This window comes from Emydura macquarii, unplaced genomic scaffold (genome assembly GCF_026122565.2).
Source record: "Emydura macquarii macquarii isolate MOO-44397 ecotype Brisbane River unplaced genomic scaffold, CSIRO-AGI_Emac_v2 contig_2457, whole genome shotgun sequence".
Lineage (NCBI taxonomy): Eukaryota > Metazoa > Chordata > Testudines > Chelidae > Emydura > Emydura macquarii.
In genome coordinates, this window is record NW_027132594.1 from 1,105,511 (window position 1) to 1,132,783 (window position 27,273).

Below are 27,273 nucleotides of genomic sequence, written 5' to 3' on the forward strand. Positions count from 1 at the left end.
CTTTGTCATCCATTAAAGACATATCAGCCCTGACTCTCCCTCACATGCAGCCCATCAACAGAATAATTAGCCCCGTCTCTCCTCAGGTCACGTGGGGTAAGCATCCCATCATAATCCCCACACCACGAGAGATGTCTGTAAACCTGGAAAGTATGGGTGGTGATATGTGCATTCTCCCCCTAGTCCCCTAGAGTTCCCCCTACAAATGAAATACAGCCCCAGGCGACACAGCTTCTGTTCCCAGCTTGTACTGCAAAAGATGATCAGACCCTCCATTTTACTCAATTCTTGCTTGGGGCAACTCCTGTTGAACCTCAAAATTTGCAGCAGAGGAAAAATATGAGTTTAAAACAAAACGTTCAGAATGCAGTCCGTCATCAGTGCTAAGGGAGGCAAAGGCAAAATGCTGGCCTCAATGGCTTCTCAGGCTAATTTTCAGAAACAGGCCAGTGGGATAGAGAATAGCTCAATTGCATTCTTAAACTGTAATCTTTTTGAAGATTTTGCATCAGTTGTCAAGCATTTTGCCAGGCAGAGATGAATCCCCCTCCATAATAGGCCCTGAATAGGCTCATAGAGTCCCTCATCCGACTGGGAGTTAGAAAGGGCCTAATGAAGTCCAGCAATTGGTATAGGGAAAAGGATTCAATTCCAGTCAGCAGAAACTAGAGCTTGTTTAAACCACCACCACGATACCACAAAGACCCCCAAAGTTATTTTGGTTCTGTAGGTTTTGAAAAGGAACCATTTGTTTATACAAAATTAGCAAAAAATTTCAGTTGCAAAATTCTGGTTTCTATGCTTTTTCCCTGTCCCAACTCTCAACACACACACACAGGCTGTTACAGCAGCCTCCCTGGGCTGCCATGGTAACCAGAATCCCTGCAGCACCATATGCTGCTCCTGCAACCCTATCTGACACACCCTACCTCCCCCGAACTCCAACCCCTACTCTGGGGCTTGCAATGGGTCCTCAAAAGGAAGCTTTATGGCTGTGTGTGTGTTAGAGGAATCCTCCCCAGCTGAACATGGGCCTTTAAGGCTCCTTTATACTGCTCTGGCCCTTTTATCCAGAACAAAGGGAGCTGGGTGAGGGTTAGAATCTCACCCCTCAACTGCAATTAAAAACTCTTTTCATCAGCATTACAGTTTTCTTCTGTTAATTAGCGTAAAATGACTTGACATTTTAGCAAAACTTCTATCTACTTTTAACTTTGGAGAGACTCAGGTTTAATCACAATAATGGGGCTGGCTCTCTTTCCTGCTTTACTCATTTTCCAATAATGTTGCAGTGGAGAATAAGGGTTGCCAAGCCTCCAGGATTGTCCTGGATTCTCCAGGAATTAAAGATTAATCTTCAATTAGATTGTCATGTGATAAAACGTTCAGGAATATGCCCAACCAAAACTGGCAACTCTATGGCCCCATATTTCATGCGAGAGCTATGTATTTAATCACCAAGAGACTGGGAATTTAAACATTTATTCTTTATTGTATTGCACAGAGTATCTATGCAGAGTATCTATCCCAAAATAATCACATTGCAGCACAATCTCTTTAAACACTGTGAGTAATCAGTGCCTTCTTTAAAAGTTAAGACCATCAGTTGCAAGTTTAAGCATTTGTGGTAGTAAAAGAAAAAAGCTAGGTTATCAATACATATTTTTTCAAACACTCAAAAATACAGTTTACAGAGGACCCAATGACGTCAAGCAACTACTTTGATGATACGGTATCTGTAAATGTAGACTCTGCAATAAAAAAGCCAAATAAGCACAAAAAATATATTTTAACTTATAAAATAATTTAAATACAGTAATATTTTGCCTGTGTTACCTGTGTTTACAACAGATGGTCTATGATTTGATCTACAGATATAGGGTCAGATCCTTAACTGGTGTAAATTGAATCTGCTGATTTAAAGCATCTAAGGCTCTGGCCCATATTTAAATTGAATAACCTCAAGTTGTTCATATTTGAACACAGAGCAATAGTTTAACATTGAAAAACTAGTTACAGTGTAGCTAAAAGAAATAGTACTAATTAAAACTATCTAAGATTCTAGAAAGAATCCTACATGTAAAGCAATGTTGAAACAGTTAATATTTATTCTTTGCCTCATAAATCTCTAATCTGATGCTTACAGATTGATTACTCAAAAGCCACTGAATGTCAATTAAGCTAATGGTCACAAGTAGTAATATTATCCCCAAACAACATTTCTTAATTTTTTTATAACTAATACTGGTATTTGAAAAAGACATTTTTTATGTTTGCTGAAAATTTTTATTAAAATTTATCCTCTTGCTACGAGATGTTTACCATATTAAAAAAAATCATGAACAGATAAAAAAATATTTTTAAAGCTTATTTTTAGAAAACCCAAACAACTGCAAATACAGCTGATCTTTTAATATATATATTCTTCAGGTTTTTTAAAGTGTATCATTTACAAAGAGGCAAAAAAAGTACAACAGTCCTAGGATTTATTTTTGTCCATGACATTGAGGACCTCATCCAGAAGTGAGGGTCCCAGGTCAAGATGCAATGAAAGAAGAGAGTCTGCAAGATCTGAAAGGGATTCTTCCGACTTAATCTCTGCCTTGGTTAGTTCACATGAAAGATGACTGTCATCAAGTAAGTCAACTGTTTGCCAATCACTGCATTGTTCAGAAAGGCTGGATGAATGACTATCTCTGCCATTTGTATAATGCGATGTAGAACCATTTGGCTTCCATAGGATGTCATCTTTGTACATTTCCCCATTCTCCAACTGTTTGCTTTTCTCCTGCAATTTTTCTTCCAGTACTGGCTCACAACTAAGCCTTGGATTTTTTGATGGTCCAAAGGCGTCCTGCTTTGAATTAAATGTCACTGGTGACAATAAGGGCAAAACAAGGGCTTGAGAACCACCAATGGCAGGAAGCGAGATAGCATTTTTGAGCACTGGTGAAGGAGTTTCTGTAAACATGGAGTCAGAGGTGCTGTTTGCCCTTAAGAACTCGTTATGTCCACCAAACTGACCAACTCTTGTTGTTCCCTCATTCCCAGGTAACAGCTCGTAATTTCCTTGCAGAAATGAGATGTCCCCAAAAACATCATGTTGTCCCTCTTTCCCAATGTGTATAGTGTGGCGAAAGTCACCAAGTGGTGGACTGATCATATCAGGAGACAAAATATCCCTTAATTTGAATTTCTTCCCTTTCTTATTGTTGGCAGCTTTCAGGTAGATGGGTGTCTTAGCTGGCATTTTGTTTGCAGATTTTGAGGTGGTCTGTTTTATAAGGGAAGAAAAAAAGCCACTTCTTATAAGACTTAGTGATTCTTCTCCAGCAGATCTTCAATGTTACCTTTGTCACATTATTGACTTGGATGCCTTTCACACTTTCTTCTGGGAAACAGAATCCTGGAATTAAGAGAGCTGAAGAACTCCAACGTAGTGCCTTCCAAGTTTAAGCATACAAGAGTCCTTCAAGTGAGTTAGTGACCAAGTACTCTATTACTTCCAAAATACGAGAAAACCTGTGTGGGAAACAAAGCAGGTTATTAGCTTACTCTCCATGGTTCACTCAGTCTTGCTTTTACAAAAACAATTAGTAATGGTACTGACAGTTCTAGCCTGCAGATTAGCTTTATGATGTTGCTTCCCTTCATTAAGCAGGATAAAAGGATTTAGTCTAACGAGGGGTAGCTAACTTCTTTCTCACTTCATAGTTTCTTGAAGTCACAGTTCCTTGCACACAGTTGCCGAGCATAGTTCGCTTGGTAAACCCACTATCTCAGTTTGTCTCTTGCTCTGTCAGTCATCTTCGGTCTGAAAAGGCAGCAATAATATTCAAGCATTGTTTCTACATTGAGTGGGGTTTTTTTAAATGTCAAACTTTTTTTTTTTTTTAAAAAAACCCACACATTTTAACACAGAGGCCTATACACATTTTTCTTCCAGTACTGGCTCACAACTAAGCCTCAGATTTTTTGATGGCCAAAGAAGTCCTGCTTTGAGTTAAATGTCACCAGTGACAATAATGGCAAAACAAGGACTTGAGAACCACCAATGTCAGGAAGCAAGATGGCATTTTTAAGCACTGGTGATTGAGTTTCTGTAAACATTAAGCTTTAGGTAGGTCTGAGAAAGTTGAAAGTTAAACTCATATAGTCAAGATTTTCAAAAAATTGTGTCTCAATCTAGGTTTCTACATCCATACTGAAGCATCTAAATAAGATACCTGATTTTCAAGAGGGCTGAGCACCCATCCGCTCTCACTGATTCCCCCACCCCCAAAAAAGAGAAGAGTCAGGCCATCTGTTTAGAAGCCTAACATTAGGCCCTCTTTTGCTTCCCTGAAAGGTCAAAATTTTAGAAAGTTATGAGCGACTGAAAACAGGATCTTAGAATGGAAACTCTCACCTGAGCCTTAACTACAGTTGTCATTAGCACTTTAATTATAATTAAGTTAAAAAAAACCTATGTAAATCCAAAATTGCACAGTTGAAACAAATCACAGGACATAAAGAAGTGCAGAAAGGGTTAAAAAACACATCCCAGGTTAAATTCTACTGAAGCCAATGGAATTAGACTACAGGTTTTAATAGCAACATTAATTCAGCCAGGCTGCATGTTATCTGTGGTCAATTAGATGTATTTAATGATATGAATGTTTGAAATGAAGATACATATTTAAGAATAAAAACATAATTTATGTGCAAGGTGATCAAGTTCACTTTAATTTTTTTATTTCCTGGCTTTCTGGGTGTGATTTTCTAAACAGTCCTCCCGTTTTTACAGGCACAAGAAGAATTAACTGCACCTAGTATTCATTCAGGAAGGAGCAAAATTGTGGGAATAATTCACTGTTGGTGCCAAACCACACAGGTAAGACTGGCCCAGCTTGAAAGTTGGTCCTCTGAAAGATTTACCCTTTCAATTTATTGCTACTCAGTTCCTTAAAGTGGACATCAGAAAACTAAACGCCTGGCTAAAACGTCTTAGCCAGTAACTTCTAACACACTGCAAAAGTGACCTTCATAGCACTCTCTTGGCTTCTCTTTCACCATCATATAAAATGTAAGTTACCTGTTCTCACGCCCAAAGCCCTTCATGACTCCTCCTCACCCTACCTCATCTCTAATTCAAGATGTTCCATGATGCCAGCCTCTGCAGCCCTGCTGTTATGGGAGTGAGGGAGCGGGTCCCTCCCTGCACTGCTGCAGGGCCAGGGACAACTGATCCCTGCAGACACAAGGTGGCAGGGGGGAAAGACGGTTCCAGTCCTGGCAGGGAAGACCAGAGGCCTCTGGCCAGAGCCAGGAGGAGGAGAAGGGAAATGATGAACCCCATCCTCCAGCCACGGTGGCTGAATGGCGCAGTCCCCGGGCAGGAACTGTTCAGCAACATTCCTTGGCCATGGGCTCATCCTTGTTAGAATCCTGCCTCGGGGTCGCTGCTCTGCCAGGCCGTGACCACATCCTTCCCTGCACCTTGTGCCTCAATATCTTGGGCCCTGCTGTTGGCGCTAGTAGTTCCCTGCAGCCCTGTTGTCGGTGTTGCCCTAACCCCCGCTTAATTTACAGCAACTGTAAAAATAAAGCTAGTTAAACAAATTCTTACATGTTAAAAAAGCAATATTAACAGTTGAGGAAAAAAAAGTCCTGGCTTCTGCCAAGCCTATGCATAGCACAATGCTGTCCTGGTCCTAAGCACTATGGTAAAAAAAATAGATAAAAAGGGCACAAATAAACTGAATTAAGAAAAGGTGAAAAGATCTCCTTCAAACTAAAAATAAAACAACAACCCCCCCCCACCCTCCTGCCCCCAAATTCTGAATAGAGACCAGGTGAGAGAAATTTCAGCCTCCATGATGAATTTTCAGTAAAATTTGATTCAGTTATAATTCTGTTTTTCCTCAAGAAGTTTTATCTTCTAGCCTTTGCTACCAAGCAAACATTTATAATACTGTCACAGACTTCTTTCAGTTGCCTCATCAACCCCATACCCATTCACCACACGCCTCCCTCATGCAGCCTAAAACTTTCAATGGATGCCTCAGTCTACACCACAGCCAGCGCTTCAGAAACAGTTACCAGCCAGCTTGAGGACTAGAGCTACCAGGCATGGGTAAATACATAAGGTAAAGGTAGATTCCCACCTCCTTCCCCAGCAAGGCCCAGAGAAATTCCCTGGTGAGAAACTCAGCTCACACACCCATTCCATCTTTTGGGAGGGTGATGATATGATTTCTATTAGAACAGTAGTTTTCAACCCATGGTCTGCAGACCCCTGGGGGTCCACAGCTATGACTATGATTTCCAAAGGGAAATTGTCTGCAACTCCATTTGAAATTTTTTAGGGGTCTGCAAATGAAAAAAGTTTGAAAAACACTTTATTAGAGTAATCTCTTTCGGGGACTCCATCTTTCATATCTATCTCTGGTGTCTTGGGCTGTTCTATATACAAAGATGCACCAGTTTAACAAGATCAGTGCATCACCACACCTTTAGTTACACAAGTGCAATTTTTATGTCCAGACAAAGCCTTAAACCTGAAGTCTCACCCTCACACTGCTGGCAGGAAGGAGATGCCTCCTGCAAGGGGAGAGGGTCTCCACTATTTTGCCCCTACCCTTGGAGCTTTCTCTCCTTTGATTAACTCCAGCGCATCCCTCTGCTCTGCTGTTGTTCAGAGCTTTCCCATGCAGAAGCAATATACATTTGACATCTTTGTGGTTTCATTGCTATCCATAGGGTTCTGAATAGGAGGAGTAAAAAGTGACCAGAATCATGTTAACATCACTCTGGTGCTGCTTGGCAAAGCTATAAGCAATGAATCTGTGCATCTACCAACTTGGCAAAATGACACTGCATTGAGCCTGCATCTGTTTACATTTGGGAGGTTCTCTTAAGGTACAGAAGAGTTAGAAACATACAAAATAATCTTCAACTCTGCAGAAGGTAACAGGAGAAGTCTCTGTATTTGCCCTGTAGATTTCCCACTTACTCACCAGATGACTATATTTTTCAAGCCCTAACAAGGAATACAGACTCTGTGACTTGAATTTTAAAAAAAACCAAGAAGATGAGTTAGGTACTAGACTGCATTGATAAGGTCCTCAATTTGTATAATGGCAAACTCCTTGAAAAGCTGGGCACTCAACATACATAGAGAATATATCTTATGTTCTTACGAAGCCAAAGAACAATATAGTAATCATGCAAGATAGAAATGGATTCTACAGAAAATGTATTACTCAAACCAGCTGAGAGGCTCTGGTGCAAATTGTGAGTTACTATGGTTTATCCTGTGTAGACCAGTGGTTTGCAATGGTGCTGCTACAACCCCCCATGGCTGGCCATTGATGGCTGAAGTCAGGGCAAACTCAGTACAGAGCAAAGCTCTTACTTATAATATAAGAAATATTGATATATTTAATTAAGAACTTACCATCTCTTATCTTTGAAATCCCATCTACTGAATGTCTCTGTAGCAGGCAGTGGGCCCTGGAAACTATGAGAGAAGAACATATACCATGTCTGTTTTCTGGAAAGACCACTTAACTTCTGTGTTTATATAGCCCCAAAATCCCTTCTGAATGGCTCCAGCCAAATCAGGTGGTATTGGTCAACTCTTCTGATTGGTTAGTTTGAATATCTCTCACCTAGCAATCCAATCTTTGACCACCTTTATCAAAGTGAACTTCCTTGATTGGATTAAAAGGTTCTTCTCTTTTGTTGCTCCCTTCTAAAGAATTTGCATCCTTTTGATTCAGTTGCATATTTAATTACTCCATAAAAAATTCAGGCCAATTCACACGCTAGTTAATTTCAAGTGATTTACCTCAACTCCACTCAACTCAGCCCTATTAGATTAAATTTAACTCATTCTGTCCCAGTTTCACTTGAAGATTACATTTTCAAAAGAAACTGTAAACAAAAGAAAAAATATTACATGAATCTATGAGATAAACTACAACTCCTGCCCCCCACTGGACATATATTTGTCACAGGGAATGCATGGAAGGCTTCAAATATTTGATGTCATGTGAGTTGAAGAGAGTAAAAAAGGAACTAGTTCATTATGAGGCACACTTTCCTCTCCACTTCTCTTCCCAAAAGTGAGAAACACTTCTTATATGAATTCTGTCCCTACATTTTTTCATTTCCTCTGGTTAGCTTCCCTCAATTAAATTGAAACGTTAGAAGAAATGTATACTAGCAATGTTTGGACAGGTGATGAAGGTAGTTTATCTGCAAAGATAGGCTAGGACAGATGGCGCTCAGAGCCCCGGCCTCTAGATATCATCTATTTCTCCTATATCTTCTCTCCCCCTGAAGTCCCCTTTTATGTTGAGGATGAAAATAAATATAAAGCATTTGGAAAAATCATTCAGCTATTTGCATCTTTAAATCTTGCAGCCTTTCTGGCATGGAAAATCCCCTCACACAAATCAAATCTCACTGGATAAAAGCATCTTAGCTGGATGCTTTTACTAAAACGCACGAGATAAAGTTTCCATTAAAACCGTCATACTTAAATTTCAGTTACCCGTGCCACTGAAATGGATGGGGTAAATCACACATCTAGGAGCTATTATTTTAGTCTTTCAATCAGCAATTTTAAGACAGCCTTGCACTTATAACACTTGAAAGGGTATCTTTGAAATCAGAAGGGCTAGAATAGAAACTTGCCAGGTCTACATACAGATTTTCTATTGGTATAACTAAATTGGTTTGGGGTGTGATTTTTTTAAAAACTGAAATAGCTATTTTGATACAATCCTGTATGGGAATAAATGGTACCAAAATGAGCACTGTTTCCTATCAGGATGACTGCATCCACAATAGAGGGGATGTACTGCTTTAACCGTACCAATATAGACAAAGCAGTACAACTTTTATGTTTAGACAAGCCCTTACGCATACCTAATGCAGGGGTATCACACATACCCCTTTTATCAGGCCCGCGAATGTTTCTTATGTTGCCCGCGGCGCCATCTCGCTCAGTTTAAAGCCGCCACCGAAAGTGTGTAGAGTGTGCGGTTTCTCTGTGGACGGAGCTGCACAAGCTTGCAGCAGACGAGAGCACGCCACAATCTGCTGCCAAAATACCCTGTCCTGTGGCATTTGTCGGCAGCAACTAGAATGGAGTTCAGTTTGACAAAGATTACCTGAGTGCACACCCTAATGAAAATGTGCACACCCTAATGAAAATTCCCTTGGTGCACACCCTAATTAAATGTTCTGCGCACGCCTATGCCCTTACACTTTATCTACATTAGGGAATTATAAAAGTTAATATAACAAACATACTAATACCAGAAATAAATGTAGAAATTTTACTATTTTCATAGATTTTAAAGGCTGGAAGGGACCATGAGATTGTCTGACCTACTATATCACAGTCCACAGAATTTCACCCAGTTACTCCTGTACTGAGCCCAATAACTTGTGTTTGATTAAAGCATAACTTCCAGAAAGGCATCCAGCCTCAATCTGAAGACATCAGAAATGAAAGTCAACCATCTCCCTTGGTAGTTTGTACCAAAGGTTAAATGACCCCCACTGTTAAAAATGTATGGCCTAATTTCTAATTTATCTGGCTTCAGCTTCCAGTCATTGGGTTCTTGGTATGCTTTTCTCTACTAGCTTAAGGAGCCCTTCAGTACCCGGTACTTTCTCCCTATGAAGATATTTCTATACCTTGATCAAGTCATCTCTCAATCTTCTTTTCAATAAGTAACATAGGTCTGGAGCTCTGTCAGTGTAAAACACTTTTTCCTCAAATAATTTTTGTGGCTCTTTTCTATACCCTTTTAATTTGTCAACGTTCTTTTTCAAACCTGGACATCAGAACTAGATGCAGTATTCCAGTATTGGTTTCCCCAATACCATACACAATGACAGAGGCAAAGTCACTATCCTACTCCTACTCACTCAGGATAGATTGATTTAAAAACAGAGTGATTTAAATCACCAATTTAAATCTGCAAGCAGGCATCTTAATTTAAATAGTTAATTTTAATTTTGTTTTGCATTAATTTATTTTCCTAAAGAAAAGTTGATTCTCATTGGTTGGGAACCATTAAAACTTTTTGACTGGAAACTAAATTCAGCGTTTACACTAAAATTTGTACTTTTTTTGTTTCTTCGGGTCTAGAAGAAAAGCTCTGTGAAGCTCGAAAGCTTGTCTCTTCTATCAACAGAAGTTGGTCCCAAAAGATATTGCCTCACCCACTTGTCACTCTTTAATCCTGGGACCAACATGATTACAACATCATTGAAAATACGCTTAATAGATGCTGTTTAACTTCTTCCTTAGCTACCAATAGATTCAAAAGCAGTTCATCCTCATGTGAACTTTGTCTTTCCAAATACAGAATAGAAATATGTATCAAACATTTCTGCATCATTAACAATTTTACCATCAACATGTGGTGATGGACCCACACCATTGCTACAATTTCTTTTGTGCGTAATATAGTTATAAATACCTTCTTATTGTCCTTAACCCTGCCAGTCATGGATTTTTCCCTGATGTCTTTTGCTTCCCTATCAAATTTCTGCACTTCATAACTTCTAATTTCTATTGACTGATGTCTACTTCCCCCTTTTCTTCCATTTCATTTTCCTTTCTAGTTTCTGCCTTCACTTCCCCTCTTAACCAGGATGCGCCTTTAACCAAACTGTGGTATTTGTGGTTTTTGTGCCATCTAGTAAACATTTCTTAATTACCACCCAATTTTCACTGAAAGTTTTCCATCTTATTTTTCTTCCAAATCAATTTCAGTTATAATGTTCCCCTCAGCTGTGGGAAATAAGCTTTTGGAAGCAGAGGGAGGGAGGGGGAGAGAGAGAGAGAGTGTATATAATTGGGACCGTCCTCTGTTTGCCCATAATGAATGTAATCAGGTCTCCATAACTGCTCTCTACACAACCACCAACTTCCAGTCCAGTTATCAAAACATCTTTCAGTAACAATGAGGTTCAAAATAAAGTTACCTCATACTGGATGCAATACCTCGTGTTAGAAAGTCATCATCTGTAATTTTTAGAAACTCTAATGATGTTTTACTACTGGCTGCAGAAGATCTCTAGCATGTCTCCCAGAATGAAATCTTCCGTGATAATTTTTTTTTACATTTTATAGATAGGTGCTTATGGAGCAATTCACCCTGTTTTCTAGCTTGATTTGGGGGGGGGTCTGTAATAGACCCCCATCAGTACCTCATACTGGGCTTTGTTAATTAATACACTGACCCATATGCATTCAAGATCATGTGATTTTGTATTATCAATAACTCTAGAACAGCTCATTACTTGGGTAATTTGTACTCACTCTGTACAGGTGTAAGTGACTACACAAGGTGCAGATAGTAAAGAATTAGGTTTTTGTCTTCACTAAGGAATTTTTAACCAAAAAGAAGTTCTACTGTTGCTGACACTGCTTGAGCTCCAGCACTGTTAGGTCTTGTCTACAAACAGAAGTTGCATGGGTTTAACTAAAGGTGTGGTGTTACACCAATGTAGTTAAACCAATGCTGTTTTGTGGGGGGACACTCCACATCAGTTTAAATCTGTCCTCCCCTAGTTTAGGCTTGCCTCACAAAGTTGCACTAAATTGGCGCAACATTACACATTTAATTAAACCAGTGCAACTTTGTGTACAAATGAGGCCTTAGTACTTTAGAGTAGTTCTAACATTGATGCTGTGGCAGCCATTTTCAGCACTTGCATAGGTGTAAGTGGCAAAACAAAGTGCAAGGCAATGGAAAACAAGATAATTTGTACTGACCTTATTCGTAGGTAAGAGTGAGCCTCTTCTTTGTTGTAGGTCTTCTCTTCCCACAAAGACTATAAAGAAAAGATAAATCACCATGAGTGGGGAAGTCTTTCAATGGATTAAAAACTCTGCCCTCCTGCAGACCGCAAAGAGTAGGTCTACATTGCAGTTGGGAGGTGTGATTCCCAGTTTGGGTAGACAGACTCACGCTAGCTCAGCTTAGGCTAACCTGCTAAAAATAGCAGTGTGGACATTGTGGCACTGCTGGCTCTCGTGAGTTCAAGCCCATCCGATCCCCCCGGGTTTGCATTCAGGTGGCTAACCCAAGCCGTCACCAGTGTTTCAGTTTTCACACTGCTATTTTTAGCATGAATCTACCTGTGATGGGAATCACATACCCCAGCTGTAGTGTAGACATACAATAAGCTTTTTGAGCAAAACCAACCCCTTCTACTTGAGTTCTGCACCATTTCCCCAAATCTGACTTTTTATAAATCATCCATGTATATATCGTTCAATATAGGTGGTTAATACATTTAAAATAGTCTTCCTCTTTTTTGTTTTATATCATCATATGGAAGAGAACCCAACAGAATGAAAGCCAAATGTTCAAAATGGGCCCAATCTTGTGTTCCCAATGCATGATTTAAATGAGAGTTACATGTGCGAGCATCACAGCGTTGGGATTATTGCATATTGGGTGGTCTATCTATTTCTCATACAAGTGAAAAGACACTGCCTCTCTAGCTGTGGCATGTCATTGTCACCTATCACTTGTCTCTGTCTCTGCTGATATGAATGCACAGTGCCAAAGAGTAACGCAATTCTTACTACTTCTTTTGGAATCTGTTTGCTGACAGTAAACATGACTTGGTAAAGGGTCCTCCATTGGAGTTGTGTCTCATTAACTTACATGTCTGATATATAATGTACCTGGTATATCTTTTTCTGGAAAGAACCACTTAAATATTTATGCTCTGAGTGCCTGGTATTTCCTTGTAAACAAGTTATGCTTCAGATCTGCTTTGCAAAAGCAGGCAGATCAGCCTAATTTTAACTAGTTAAATATGCAAGGACCTTTTTCTTTGTTTAGCAGCGACAATAAAGCAAGAAATACTATAGTAGGGCAGTTGCACCACTATAATTAATGTTGGAAGTAGCTCATTAACAGCTGATTTTTCTAAAAGCTCTACAGGCTTTCTCAGATTGTCTTGAAAAATGAAGTACATTCTGAGGGTCTGATGTAGAATTAGTGGTCCAAATTTGAGGATGTTACAGCAATCGGTTCCTGAAATGCAGCCTCCTAATAATCATGTATTTTTATAAAAAATATACGAGTCTCAAGTCTCAAATGGCTCCAATCATTCCCAAACTTATCTCACCAGCTTGGGATTGATCTCAGCTAGTGTCCATCAGTCACTATCCCTTTGCGGAAGCAATACTTCAAAAGTTATGCAGGATAACAGTTACATCTCATAGTGTGGCTCCAGTCAAGCTGACAGAGTTCTGTCAAGACAGCCTAGTTTGTAGTAAGGTGGCAGTCTAACCTAAGTAGCATCTATCTGTTAGAGAGCGGCTCTCTAGATTGCATTATACATATTTCTTGCTTTCTGCATGCATTCTTAGGGTCTCCTTCTGGAAATTTTTGCCCTGAGAACAAGGTAACTTCAAAGTGCTCAGCACAATGTTTCTTTTGAAATATTGTCAAGGAAAATTTCATTAATTAACAGAGGGAGGATGAAAGTCTGGTAAGCAGCAGCATAACGTAATCATGACGTGCTCCTCACCCATTTCCTGAAGAACAGCATTCAGGGTGATAAGAGAAAAGCAAGTAGCTTTTCACCTTCACAGGAAGGTGAGGTTGCCAAGTCAGATTATTATAAGCAACTTTTGACTTGTTTCTGTGGTATGGGGTGGTAATTTTCATGCAGTCATGGCCTGGGTTTTTTTTCCTGCTTGCCTGTGGGGCAGCTTTTTATTTTTATTTTTTTAAACACTATGCCCTGATCCACATTTTTTACTGGAAATCTGGCCCTGTGTCATGATACCAAATTGCAAAGCCCCCTGGTTCTTTTTTTTTTTTTTTCATGGTTTGCACAGGGTTTTTGAGCCAATCAGGCTTGGTTTTAGTGGTTCTCTGGCACAGGTCCCACATGGGGCCTGACAAAGACAATCTTTCAATCTCACAAATTCCCAAAACTTCACTGAAGGGAAATTCAAAACTTGTGAGGACATCAGCCTCTCAGCACTGCTTCTTAGGTCCAAGCTGCTAGAAATTCATGGGGTTAACTGGGGAAAATACCATGGAGTGACTGGGATGGCCAAAGAAGAGAGAGAATGGACCAGGGAACGAAAGTACTATGAAGAACTGACATAGCACAGCTCAGGTGCCGTTTTCAGAGTCCTGGAGATGAGTGATGCTGCAAAACTGGCACTTTTTCCTTTCTTGCGAACCCCCACCCATCTCCTCCCTGCCCTGGATCCATCAGATTTTAATTCCTTCTAGTTGTAGAGTACACTTAGGTTTTGATTTAGATTGCAGTGGTCACTGTAAAAATTTCCACACATTGCTCTAACAGCATTTCTAAAACTGATCTACAACACTCCTACTATATTAATCTTGTGCCTCCTTTGATCACAAACTGCCAAGAAATAATCATCCCAAACTGGGCAGATGAATAACTTGAGGAACAAATATTCCCAGTGAATCAGAACAAGACTAAAAAACAATTTTCACTTTTAATCCAAGGCATAATTTGAAACTGAAGGTGAAAGACTAACACACTAGCCCACTGTAACACCTCTGATTATCAGACTTATAGTATTTTTCTTTTATATCCTCCTCCACCACACACGTTTTATTATTCTATTTTATTCTATGAAAAATATACTTAGTAAAGTTCACAAAAATCTTTCTATATGATACCTTTTAAAATGTCATTATATATGAACTAGATTAATGGGATAAACAATATACTTCCCTCTGTAAGTGTGTGTGACACAGAGTAATGATTAAAATCAACTTTCTAGATTACCTGATTGTACAAATTTGACAGTCATACGAATACCAATTAACACATGGTTTATCTCTGTTACTAAAAGGACTCTGGATAGTTGTTGAATTTTCTTTTCCAGAACCCAATGAAATTTTTGGAAAATTCTGTGGGAATTATTTTTATGTAATTTTACTCAAAATACAAGAACACTGAACATTTGGTATCCCTAGAACTTTTAAATTAAATTGATTTATTTACCTTAAAAAAATCCTTCCCCAATTTTCACGAGCTTTTCACTACCCACATGAGAGCGTAATAATCACTCTTCTACAGAGATGGTCTAATCCTCCCACATCACCGGTCCCTCTCAGAGTCTTGTGGTGAGGATCAAACAAAATTAAATAAAACATTTAATAAAACAATTAAATTATAGGCATTTCTAAAGCTTGCACTGTATTCTTGTAGAATGCCCTTTCAAACAATTCAAAACACTCTGAATAAAGCCTATTAAAAGGAAAGCCTTTATTAGCAGTACACCAATTAACATTTATATAGCAGTCATTGGGTTTCAAAATTAACCTTCATTGATATGATTAGGAAAATTCAGACCTCTCAAAGCTACTGTTTCAGTATGTTTATCAGCTCAGGAAGTCAGCATTGTAGTGGGTCACATCTGGAAAAATTTCTATGTCAGCAGAAAGCCTAAAAACCTCATTTTAAAATGAAAGCTAAATTAGAAAGACACAAATATCAGGAATACCAAAAATCCAGAGAGACCCTTAATCTGCATTATACTTTGTCTCTTCCAACATGTACACTTCTAGTGTCTTTACTTATTAGTTCAGTAATACATATAGACTGCACTGTTTTTATTGCTTGATTAAATCAGCCCTGTAGAATATTTACTTCTCCCATGTGGAAGAAGATATGACAAGCTTTCTTGTGTATTTTTTCCATGTATTGGAGCACTGCTATTGAACTTTCCATTGTAAATCCCTAATTTCATAATTGCTTAGCAGTAATCATTTGCTCCCCAGTGAAACATGGCATACAGAGTCTCAGGGCACAAAAAATGTTTTTATCAATTTTGAAATCACCTTAGTTCACATTAAATACTGTACATTGCACACTGATAAAGTAACAAATGTCTCTTAACAGGAAATACATTGTATACCCTAGTTTCTCTACATATTTTGTTACAACTCTGTAAAATTATACAGGAAAAGTTAGGTTTAAATAACGTTAGGGCTAGAAGCTGGTTCTCAACTACTGTGCATATAAGGACACTTTTCCAAACCCATTTTGCTGTCTTGAAAGACCAGTGTAATTTCTTTGGGGGTTCTTAGGCCCACTTCTGATCTCACTCAGTTAGAAGTAACTGTTGAAATCAGTGGAATTACATCAGCATACAACTGGTGTAATGAAATCAAAATTAGGCCTCGTTTTGCCTTCGCTACAATTAAAGTAGGATTAGCCTTTAAGATGTTCATATATTATATACAACTCCACATCGTCCAGTATGCTTTTGCAAAATCAGAGGACAATTTTAATGTCATTGCTGCTCCTGCAAGTAGTGGGCCTGGTTCTCTTACACCAAATTCTGGTGACTTTAATGGAGTTGCTCCTGACTCCAGTGGATAATGACATTAAAAGTGTGTCCCAGGAGGAGCAGTAGAGTGACTGACTGCGCATGCATCCATTTACTTGGTGCCTACTGAGGGATGCTACAGACAGCAACAGCAGAAGCACAGACACAATCCATACAGACAGATTTGTCCTGCAGGTGAAGAGGGAAAATGTGGAATATTTTATAGATTCATCAATTCCAAGGCCAGAAGAGACTATTGTTGTCATCTAGTCTGACCTCCTGCATAGCACTCGTGATAGAGTTTGCCCAAAATAATTCCCAGAGCAGATCATTTAGAAAAATATCAAGTCTTGATTTTAAAATTATGAGTGATGCAGAATCTACCCACTATCCTTGGTAAGTTGTTCCAATGGTTAATTACACTCACCATTAAAAATTTACACTTTATTTCCAGTCTAAATTTGTCTAATTTCTACTTCCAGCTATTGGATCGTGTTTCTCTGCTAGACTGAAGAACCCATTAGTAAGTATTTGTTCCCCATGCAGATACTCGTAGACTGTAATCAAATCACCCCTTAACTGCCTCTTTGTTAAACTAAATAGATTGAGCTGTTTGAGGCTGTCACCATAAGGCATGTTTTCTAATCCTTTAATCATTCTCGTGGTTTTTCTCTGAACCTTCTCCAATTTATCAACATCCTTGGATTGTGGGCATCAGAACTGGAAACAGTATTCAAGCAACAGTTACACCACTGCCAAATATATAGAGGTAAAATAACCTCTCTACTCCTACTGGAAGTTCCCCACTTCATGCATCCGAGGATTGCATTAGCCCTTTTGGCCATAGTGTCACACTGAAAGCTCATGCTCAGCTGATTATCCCCATGACTCCCAAATCTTTTTCAGAATTCTATTCAAAATTTCAGTCATATGCAAAATTTCCACCCAGGACCCTCACAATATTATTAATATTATTAAATGACCTTCTAGTCAATACCTACACCAACACTCACAAATACTACCCTCTTTAAAAATGTCCCTACTCTTCATATCATCAGACACTTTCCTTTGCTCCTGGAGTCACAAGATGGAGCTTAACTCCACCCTCAACAGAAAACTGAGCCTTGTGTTGAACTGAATTAGTGCAAAATTTAAAACAGCTACAGTATCCAATGTGAAAAAACCAGAAGATCTGTACAAAAATTTGTTTCCACCATGAATTTAATGACTAATGTTAAAGAATATCCTGTACTTTTAAATATTTTATTTTTAGACAGACTTCTACTGTTTTGGGGAAAGTAGGACGTTTAGGAAGCTATATCCTTAAGACATTTCACAGTGCATAATAAATAACCCTGAGGAGAATAAAGTCTTTGTTCAGCTACTGCACAGCAGAACCAACCAGCAACATTAGAGCAGTCCATGGTATTCCATCTTAATCATCATCTCCATAATCTATTAATATTAGAGTTAGTAGTTCAATAACTGAGTTGCTTCTGCACTACAAGTCAGGATTCTAGGCAGAGCTATTTCCCCCCTTCTTTAGCTCATTACAATGCCCAGGCTACCCCTCTGGAACTCATCTACAATGCCCAGTGTTTCAAAGATTTACCAGACACCAACTAACCAGGTCAGTAAGAAAAATTAGGTGAAGCCAGTAGCAAAACTGAGAGAAGAAATGCTTTTGTGAGACGCTCAAAAGACACTCCATTTCCTTTTTGGGTGGTGGAAATATCCCAGCAACCTCTCTTTCAAGGAACTTGCTCAGAAACTCTAGCTCCAATAGAACAGTTAAGTCTCTGATATATTTTGAAGTCATTATGTCAAAACCGAAACTTAAGACTAGGCTGTTATGAGTTGCAGAGCCTCACTGGCAGCTAAGGCAGCAGAGTAAAGCAACCAGGGGAGAGGTGATTTCCTTTTTAGTCTTCAGCTTCCAAGAAACAAGAGGGTGGAGAATGTGCCCTGCTCTGCTGCCCTTCCCCCATGTTTCCTTCTTATTATACCTAACCCCAACTGCACCCACAGCCTCTCCAAGCTCCTGAGCCCCTTTTGAAGTCTGCAGGATGGTGACCCTGACTGCCCAGCCATTAGGAAGCATGCACAAATGTGAGTGTAAAGAGCGAGGGGTTACATGGAGCAAGGGGTCTGAGTCAGAAGCGATTGGGGGGGTATTTCCTCCCTTCTTGTGGACATCCTGATGTCCACAATGAGAATCCACAGTGCACCTTAGAGGTGGCTTGTCAGCCCCTCTCCTCCCCTGGAGAGGCTCGCTGGGGGCAACCCCATCCGTTGTGGGCTTTTGGCTAAGGGGCCCCTCCACCTGCATTCTTACAATATTTGGCAGCCTCGGAGAAGTCTGTTTAGACTTGGTGAAGCTTGTGCTCTGAGGAGAAGCACAAGGCCTCACACATTGAGAGGGAGGCCCCAATGAGCTGTCCTTAGCTGTGAAGGGACCCCTATGAATCCTGTAAAATTCATGAGGGAGGAAAAGAAGGGTTTTTTGCTTGTTTGTTTGTTTGTTTTTTTTGGGGGGGGGATGTGGGGGCGGTACACAGACAACTAACTTCTTAAGGATATACGGGTGATGCTATTGAATTAGGGTTTATGCCTTTACTCGGGTGGAGACCTGAACTCTTGCACACTTCCTAATATCAGCTAGAGTAGGAATCTTCACGTGTGCCTCAAGAGGTCTGCAGACAGAAAAGAGGGGAATGGCCACTGATGTGTTGTCCTCCCCTCCCCCCCCAAACAGCGTCTGTGATCATCCTATTCACCCCTTTGCCTCCTACCGATCTCCTGAGATCACAGAAGGAAACCCCCACCCAGCACATCTACATGAAATGTGCTCCCCTCGTGCAGAGCACAGGAAACCAGTAGGAAAGAAGACAAGTGTCCCTGCTCTTCTCTCCCGAACTCAAGTCCACTTTTCTCCCTAGTCCTGTATTAAAACTATTTACAGGGATAAAGGAAATGTAAGGCAAAAACCCAAAACCCATGTTTTAGTGTGAGCTTAGGGTGAAGAGTACATACCAGTAATTTAAGGATTACTTAAATTTTTCATCAATTAAAAATGACAATCAATTCCTTCTTCCCCCCAATTAGAAAGCCACGAAATCTAGAGCCAAGGTTCAACTTTCAAGAAACTAAAGCATCTGAATGTATGGAGGAAATACACAGTTAAGGTACCTGTACAACCAACGCTGTCCCCATAGAGATAAGGAAATCATAACAAAGCATTTGATCTCACCAGTGACCACAGAAATTTAATCTTTACGATATAAAGGTTGTGCTGACTCAGTGATTTGTGATCATACACTGCACCCGAAACAAGCCTACTGTACAAATTCCTCTTTAGAAAAAAACCCACAAAGGAGGCAGTCATTCTCACTCCCTTATAAAAGGCTCCAAGAGGCTATGTACCAACAAATATCCAAATGTCAACTTCTGAGGCCCAGACCACGATATAGCCCATACATGAAAAGATCAAAAGTTAGCATAGTGACACCATATCACATGTGGTATTAGAAATATAGAGAACTAATTATAAAACCAATGTTCCATGATATGCAATTTAGTGCATCATCTGCAGGCTGCATAATTTCCTGGCTTTTTAATAGTATATTTTTTGCTGACTAATGTCCTTGTCAGACTTTTACCTGGAAGTTGTTAATATGTACATTCAAACTTCACTTCACCTTAACTTTTTTTTGTCTGGGAATTACTGTTAGATATTTCATTAAGATGCATAGCTGGGCATTTCTCTATTTAAGGAAAAAAAAAGATTTTTGCAAAACATTTTTTAAATCCAGGACAAAATACCAAATTACCCAATTTGTACAAGTCACTTATTCATATTCATTGTTTCTTCTGTGGGGAGTCAAAAGGACTACTATGAAGAGTGAAAGGGTAATACCTCTTAAAACGATCACAGGAAAATCTCATTCAACTAGTAACATTTTAGGAAAACTCTAATCTGTCAGAATCTGCTTTCGACTTTCTACTTGAAATCCTGCATGGAGTATCGAATACAGCCAATAAATCACTTTCCTGCCAAGCTGCAACAAAAAGTTTTATGTTTGCAAACTTTAAAATTGGAAGTTAGTGCTCCTCAGATAATACGCAAGCAAAATAATACATTTTCTAACGTTGCTCATTAGCTAATCTTAGCTCATTCACTTTGAATAGATTACAAAATACTACCAATACAGTTTTCAAGCCAGAGTGCCTAATGCTAGGGACCTACAGAAGTGGATTTAGCTGCTCAACTTTAGGCACCCAGTTTTGAAAAGTTTGGCTTTAATCTTCAACTGACAAAACAACAAAACTGATTTGACTATGTACTTTCCATAGCTAATGTATTTGTACTCTTTTAATGGAGTGGATTGATCATGGGAAATTAGGAAAAGGTTTCTCACAAATTTTTAGCATGTGGAGTGTTGATATTCTTATGTAATTTGAACTCTCAGGGTCTGTCTACACTTTAAATGCAACAGTGGTGCTGCTGCAGTGCTTCAGTGTAGCCACTACCTATGCTGATGGGAGGGGTTCTCCCGTCAGTGTAGTAATCCACCTCTCAGAAAGACAGTAGCTAGGTCAATGGAAGAATTCTTCTGTCTATCAGGGGACTTAGCTCTGTTTAAAAAGCTGCGTAGGCCCCGACTGGCATAGTTAAACCGACCTAATTTTCTAGTGTAGACCAGGCCTGAATGAAAGGCTAATGTCAGCAAACGGTTTACATATTTTACACATTTTAAATTAGCTGAGGTTAAGTTATTTAAATTACATTTCAAGATGATGGGGGTCTTATAAACAATCCTCTCAAACTGCCATTTACCTTGAAGCTAGTGCTCCCATATTATTTTCCAATTCTAGCAATCGTATTTTAGGGTTGAGAAGCTTTGGGAGTGCCTTAATACAAGAGCTACACACTGAAATTCTAAAACTGACAACCAGGAGCACTGCACATCACAGAAACACTTTCAATCAAACCATCTGACTGATTGTGCCTGGTACTGTTAGCCCCACCTTGAAAATCCCCACCTCTATATCAGAGTACAATAAATACAATTTCCTTCATGTTACATTACTTATCGTTGGTTCACTATTTCATACAGTATGTATTATAGGTGGTACAGGTGGCGCTGCCTTTTCTTCAGGTTGGCCAACACTTTCCATTATAAGACCCTACTTTCAGTTGCTTATAACTTTGCTGAACTGTAGACATTTGGATTGAAATTTTCCATGCCAGGTATTGGCCTAAGGCTGAATATTTTGAAATAATTTGAGCAAAAATGGCTGAGCCATTTCCAAGAAGGAAGTTTAGGGAAAAAACATATTGTACGATTTTTTTTTCAGCATGGGCAAAAACAACCATTTTGCTGAGAAGCTCTGGTGCTTTGGAGTATGGGCTTGAAATTTCCCTTTGTGTCAGGGATGTGCCTTTTGCTGTTCCTATGAAAAACTGCCCAAATAGACCAAGTTAGAAGGCTTTGAAAACTTTCAATTCACACATGCTTAGTAAAAACTTGTTAGTGTGGCAGCTAAGTTCTCCAAAGATTCCATCTGCACTGAGTATGTTCCATCCTCTCACAGCTCCTATGTGCATCCACCATCCCCACAAAACTACTGAGCATGTTCCAGCCTGAGCCCAAGGCTGAGCAATTGGACTTTCCTTGCAATTGCTCCTCTCGGTTGCAGCACTGCCGCAGCTGTGGGCCAGTGTGGTGTTGAGCACTGGAAATGAGAGCAGGGAGCCTGTCTCCTGTGCTCTCAGTGCTCCCCTGCTGCCACCAGGCAGCATGGAGGAGGACGCACTGTGACTGAAATACAGAAGGGACAAGAGCAAGACCTGTGTATGTGTGGGTGGAGGGGTAGATTGGGACAAGGAGCCAGAAGAGGGTTGGAGCAACCCAGAGCATGGTCCACCCTGTAGACTGAATGAAGCAAGGATCCCGGGGGAAGGAGGACTAGTAGTATGTGATTAATGTGATCATACACCACAAGGCGGCCATATTAAGGTTGCAGAAGCAACCTTAATTCTGGCATTTCCTAACTTATGAGTGCTTGACTTTACCTATTTAACATTCTTTGAATATACTGTAGTTTGTGGATAATCCCCTTCCCCCCACACACACACTTGATTTTAATACTGACATTGTAATAACAGCTAGAATGCTAGGATATTTCTTTTACAGTATTGCAAGAGGAAGTTGTAACAATCTTTTCATAATTGTAGAGTGTTGCAATCTTTCCCTCCAAATGTAAGATTTGGGGAGGGGGAGGAGGAGAGAGATGATGATATTTTAGGGCCCAATCCTACTTATGTATGCAAAACTTCCATTAATTTCAGTGGGAGTTAAGTCCCCATTTAGTTTGCAGAATTGGGTCCTAAAATGTACTTCTTTCCTTAGACATTGTTCAGATGCATAGATTTTCTTTTCATATTTTCAGTGACTTTTTCAAACACAATTCAAAGATTTAAATTTTAATGGATATATTTATTTTCTGCTAGGCAAAGGGATCATTGAAAGTATCTGAAACTATGAAAACATCGTAACAGATTTAGTACATGCCACTCCACAATTTCCTCCTCCTGCAAAGTCACGAAAGTAGTGTCCTGGCATTCCCGCTGCTATTTCAATGCCAACAGTAACATTAGGAAATGCGTATATTCTTCTGCCAACATAGAACCCTAGAGAAGTTTCAAAGTAAGATGATATACAGAAGTCTTGAAGTTAATAAAAATAAATTTTTATTTTTAAATACTTAAAATCAGACAAAAGATGGCTGTTTGCAATAAAACTACTAGTTTTGCACTGGTTTATCTTGTTTGTCGATTTTCACCTCCTACGCAGATACATTTAGGTCCATTAGTAATTTTGATACTGTTGGCCAGAGGTGGCTGAGTAATAACTGTCAAATAATTGTTTAGCAAAAAATGTTGCAATTTTTTTTTAATAAAAGTATGTAAATTTTGTTTTTTAATTGCCTGTCCAAATCTATCCTTAAATGTGTGCTTTTGTTGATGTGCCTGTGGACCCTAGCCACAGTTGCATGGAGGTGGTCTGAGAGATTCCAGAGAGAGGTTTAGAGTCTTTGGTACTTTGTTTAAAAGCATTATCTCTCAAATGCATACCGCTTATATACCGTACATCAATGTAGATGTATCATATTCTGCCAACTGGGAAAGGTGCATATAGGAACTTAATAACTGCCATAAAACCAGTGCTCTGTCTAGTGTGGTATCTTGTTTCTGACAATGTGCTCTTCTATTCACTCCATCTAGCTTCTTTGTATCTTTCATTCTATATGCCTTTAAAAAGGAAACTGATATTTGCTATATCTTTTCTAGGTAGGGATAACCAGAATTGAACACTGCACTCCAAGTGAGAGTGAGTACCACTGATTTATATAACATCATTATAATATTTTGAGCATTGTTTTCCATTCCATTCCTTATGCACCCTATTACTGTTGAAGAACCCACATGTGAACATTACCTCTACACCAGTGTTTCTGAATTAAATTTGGCCACGGAACCCTTTTGAACTCGATAAATAATTGCGGAACCCCCCAAACTCTTAACAGTATTTTTACATATGGGGCCAAAAAAAATGTCAAAATAAGCAAATTATATACAAACAACTAGGTCAGCGTTTCTCAATTAAATTACACTTAAATTACACTTACCCTCGATACCCTCCGCCGAAAAAACCGGGACATCTTCCCTTTTTCGTCGGCGTGAAGAACAGCTGCTCTCAGCGGCGCAGAGAACAGCTGCTCTCGGTGGCGGCGAACAGCTGATCGGCGGTGCAGAGAACAGCTGCTTGCGGAACCCTAACAGTGTTCCCGCGGAACCCTGGGGTTCCACGGAACACCAATTGAGAAACACTGGTCTACACATACATCACTGAAAGCTGTTGCCAAACTGCAGGAAGTATCTATAGTCACAAGGTACCATATCCTCTTGAATTGTGGTTATTCTTCCAGAGTCCAATTCCAAAAAGCTATGAGCAAACAGAAGGCCAACTTAAATGGATCAAGGATACTAAACTTTTGCATCATTCCTCTGCAAGCCGGAATATACAAGTGCCTCAAATGTAGGACAAACAATCACACTATCCTCTCAATGTCACCGGCTTTCTGACCATTCAGTTCTCTTATTGTTTAAGAAATCTTAGGACCAAGCGCAAACACTCTAAAGGCTAAAGCAGCTGGAAAGGAGAATGGGACACAAAAGATAGAGGCTATCGAAAGAAACTTAATATACTTGAACATATCTGTACGTATAATGTCCCACCAATTTTCCTTCTTTCTCATTATATGGGGCATGCTCAAAGGAGCTGAGATAACTTTTCTTCACAATGCAAGCATAACCAAGGATGGGGAGACAGCCATCTGAGAGCATACTATGCATTTCTCCCCTCCCTGCCCTCAACTTCCATGACGAGGCACTGCTGTATTTAAAATCTAAGGGTAGAATCTGGTGGCATTTCCCCCTTCCTTCAGTATTACTCTGGCATATGCAGCTTTTGTTTTCTTAGGCTTCTGGTTTTTAATTCCTTCTGACTACTTTAATTCTCTCAATAACCCAACCAGATTTGTATTCACATTTAGAACAATATTATCACTGTTGGTTCAATGCCATCATACGGATTTTGTAAAATTAAGAAGATTTATACTGCTACAGATATAGTCTGAAACTGAAATGGGAGATGTCTATAATTTATAGTTGCTCTACAAGACAGAAAGAGAGTCTCATGGGGAGACATTTTATAGAAAAATTCAGCAACACTGTATTCCCCAAAAGAGTGTATCAACTGCACCTGAAAACAAAGATGGGAAACTGATACCAAACGCTACTTACCACTGCAAACTAATCATTAGAAGCAGTGGCAATATGTAGTCTGAGCATGCTATTGTTACTTAATACCTGGTATGCCAAATTGAAAACAGAACGTTGGTGTATTTGGAATGTGCATCTTGGAGAGTACAGAAAAAAAGTGACACAGATCTCTGTGCAATCTTTGCCTGTGTTCCAGGTTTAGTTTGTCCACCCTAGAGAATAAATGGAATTAAAGTCAGTTTAGGAAACTAAGACAAACCATATTTAGCTACAGCAGTTAACTTGATTTAATGGTAGATTTAGGGGGTTTCTATCAAATATTCAAATGAAAAGTATGTATGAAAAGTATTTAAAGAGATGTTAATATAAATGGGTTGATTCTACTTGGGATGTGCCCGCGTAACTCCCATACACAATTCTGAAAGATATGCGTATAGATAAAGAAAAGATTAGGTGATTTTTGAGCAAGGTATTTTCTTAATATTTTGTTGAATACAATTAGAAAGGTCAGATTTACCAAGAATCAGAATAAAGAATGACATTGAAAAAGTCCTTGTAAGATCCAAATAGCTAGATGTGTGATCTGTACAATATTCTTTAGTAATTAAGGACCTTTAAAGGGCATGTATTTTTTACTTCATTTAAAATCTCATTCTTAGTGAGAAAAATCTAATAGTGCAGTCACACAGTTAAAGGATGAATCAACATATACTACATAAGGAAATATTAAACAAAATTACTCAAGATAGTTAAGTCCAAAGCTGACAGCAAAGAGTTACAAAGGGATCTCACAAAACTGGGGCCACAAAATGGCAGATGAAATACAATGTTGATAAATGCAAAGTAATGCATACTGGAAAACATCATTCCAACTACACATACAAAATTATGTGGCTTAAATTAGCTGTTACCACTCAAGAAAGACATCTTGGAGTCATCATGGATAGTTCTTTAAAAGCATCTGCCCAATGCACAGTGGCAGCCAAAAAACAAACACTATTTAGGAACCACTAGGAAAGAAGACAGAAAATATCATGTCACTATATAAATCAGTGGTTCTCAACCTATTAACCATAATGGGCCACATATGCAGCTCTCTATGTGTTAGGTTGGCCGCATCCACCAATGGATATACTACTTGTATCACCCTGGGAATGTCGTATGCGCCGCATCTGCATGCTGATTGGGCCACAAGAGGGCTGTGGGTTGAGAACCACTGATATAAATCTGTGGTACCCCCACACCTTGAATAGTGTGTGCAGTTCTGGTTTGCCCCATCTCAAACAAAAAAAAATTGAATTGGAACAAGTACAAACAAGAGCAATAAAAATGATTAGGAGTATGGAACAGCTTCTATACGAGGAGAGATTAAAAAGACTAGTACTGTTCAGTTTAGAAAAGAGACAAATCACGGGGGATATGACAGACATCTATAAAATCATGAATGATGCAGAGACAGTGAATAAGGAAATGTTATTTACCACTCCACATAACACAAGAACCAGGGCCTACCCGATGAAATCAATAGACAGCAGATTTAAAACAAACATAAGGAAGTACTTTGCACAATGCACAGTCAACCTGTAGAACTCGTTGCCAGGGAATATTGTGAAGGCCAAAAGTGTAACTGGGTTCAAAAAAGAATTAGATAAGTACATGGAGGATAGGTCCATCAATGGCTATTGGCCAAGATGGTCAGCCATGCTCTGGGTGTCTCTAAACCTCCGATTGCCAGAAGCTGAGACTGGATGACAGCAGATGGATCACTTGAAAATTGCCCTGTTCTATTCATTCCCTTTGAAGCACCTGGCATTGGCCACTGTCAGAAGACAGATTACTGGGCTAGATGGACCATTGGTCTGACCAATATGGTCATTCTTATGTTATTAAAAAGGCAAGAATATACATTTGAAAAAAACAATAACCAAATAACTAAAATTAAAGTATTTATATACCATCGGCACCATAGTCCCTGAGCATCTCCCAAAGAAATAATCAGCTGTCTCTTACAACCCCTCTTGTAGTAGACCTTGTCACGTCAATCAAAGTCACTTCCTTTCAACACTGA

At 39.3% G+C, this 27,273-nt stretch overlaps 1 protein-coding gene across 3 annotated transcripts in view; it reads right to left on the reverse strand.

Moving 5' to 3' along the window:
* Positions 1 to 1,478: 1,478 nt before the first annotated feature.
* CDC42EP3 (CDC42 effector protein 3) overlaps positions 1,479 to 27,273 on the reverse strand; it is a 32,944-nt gene continuing 7,149 nt past the window's right edge. The window contains exons 2-4 of one of the 3 annotated variants that reach the window (XM_067562656.1): positions 11,786 to 11,844; positions 7,439 to 7,501; positions 1,479 to 3,522 (exon numbers count right to left, since the gene is read on the reverse strand). In XM_067562656.1, the coding sequence (XP_067418757.1) occupies positions 2,480 to 3,250 (771 nt within the window). In that variant the 5' untranslated portion in view covers positions 3,251 to 3,522; positions 7,439 to 7,501; positions 11,786 to 11,844 and the 3' untranslated portion in view covers positions 1,479 to 2,479. Of the gene's footprint in view, positions 3,523 to 3,610; positions 4,441 to 7,438; positions 7,502 to 11,785; positions 11,845 to 27,273 lie in introns of those variants that run through there. The other 2 variants (XM_067562658.1, XM_067562657.1) reach the window with 2 other exon arrangements.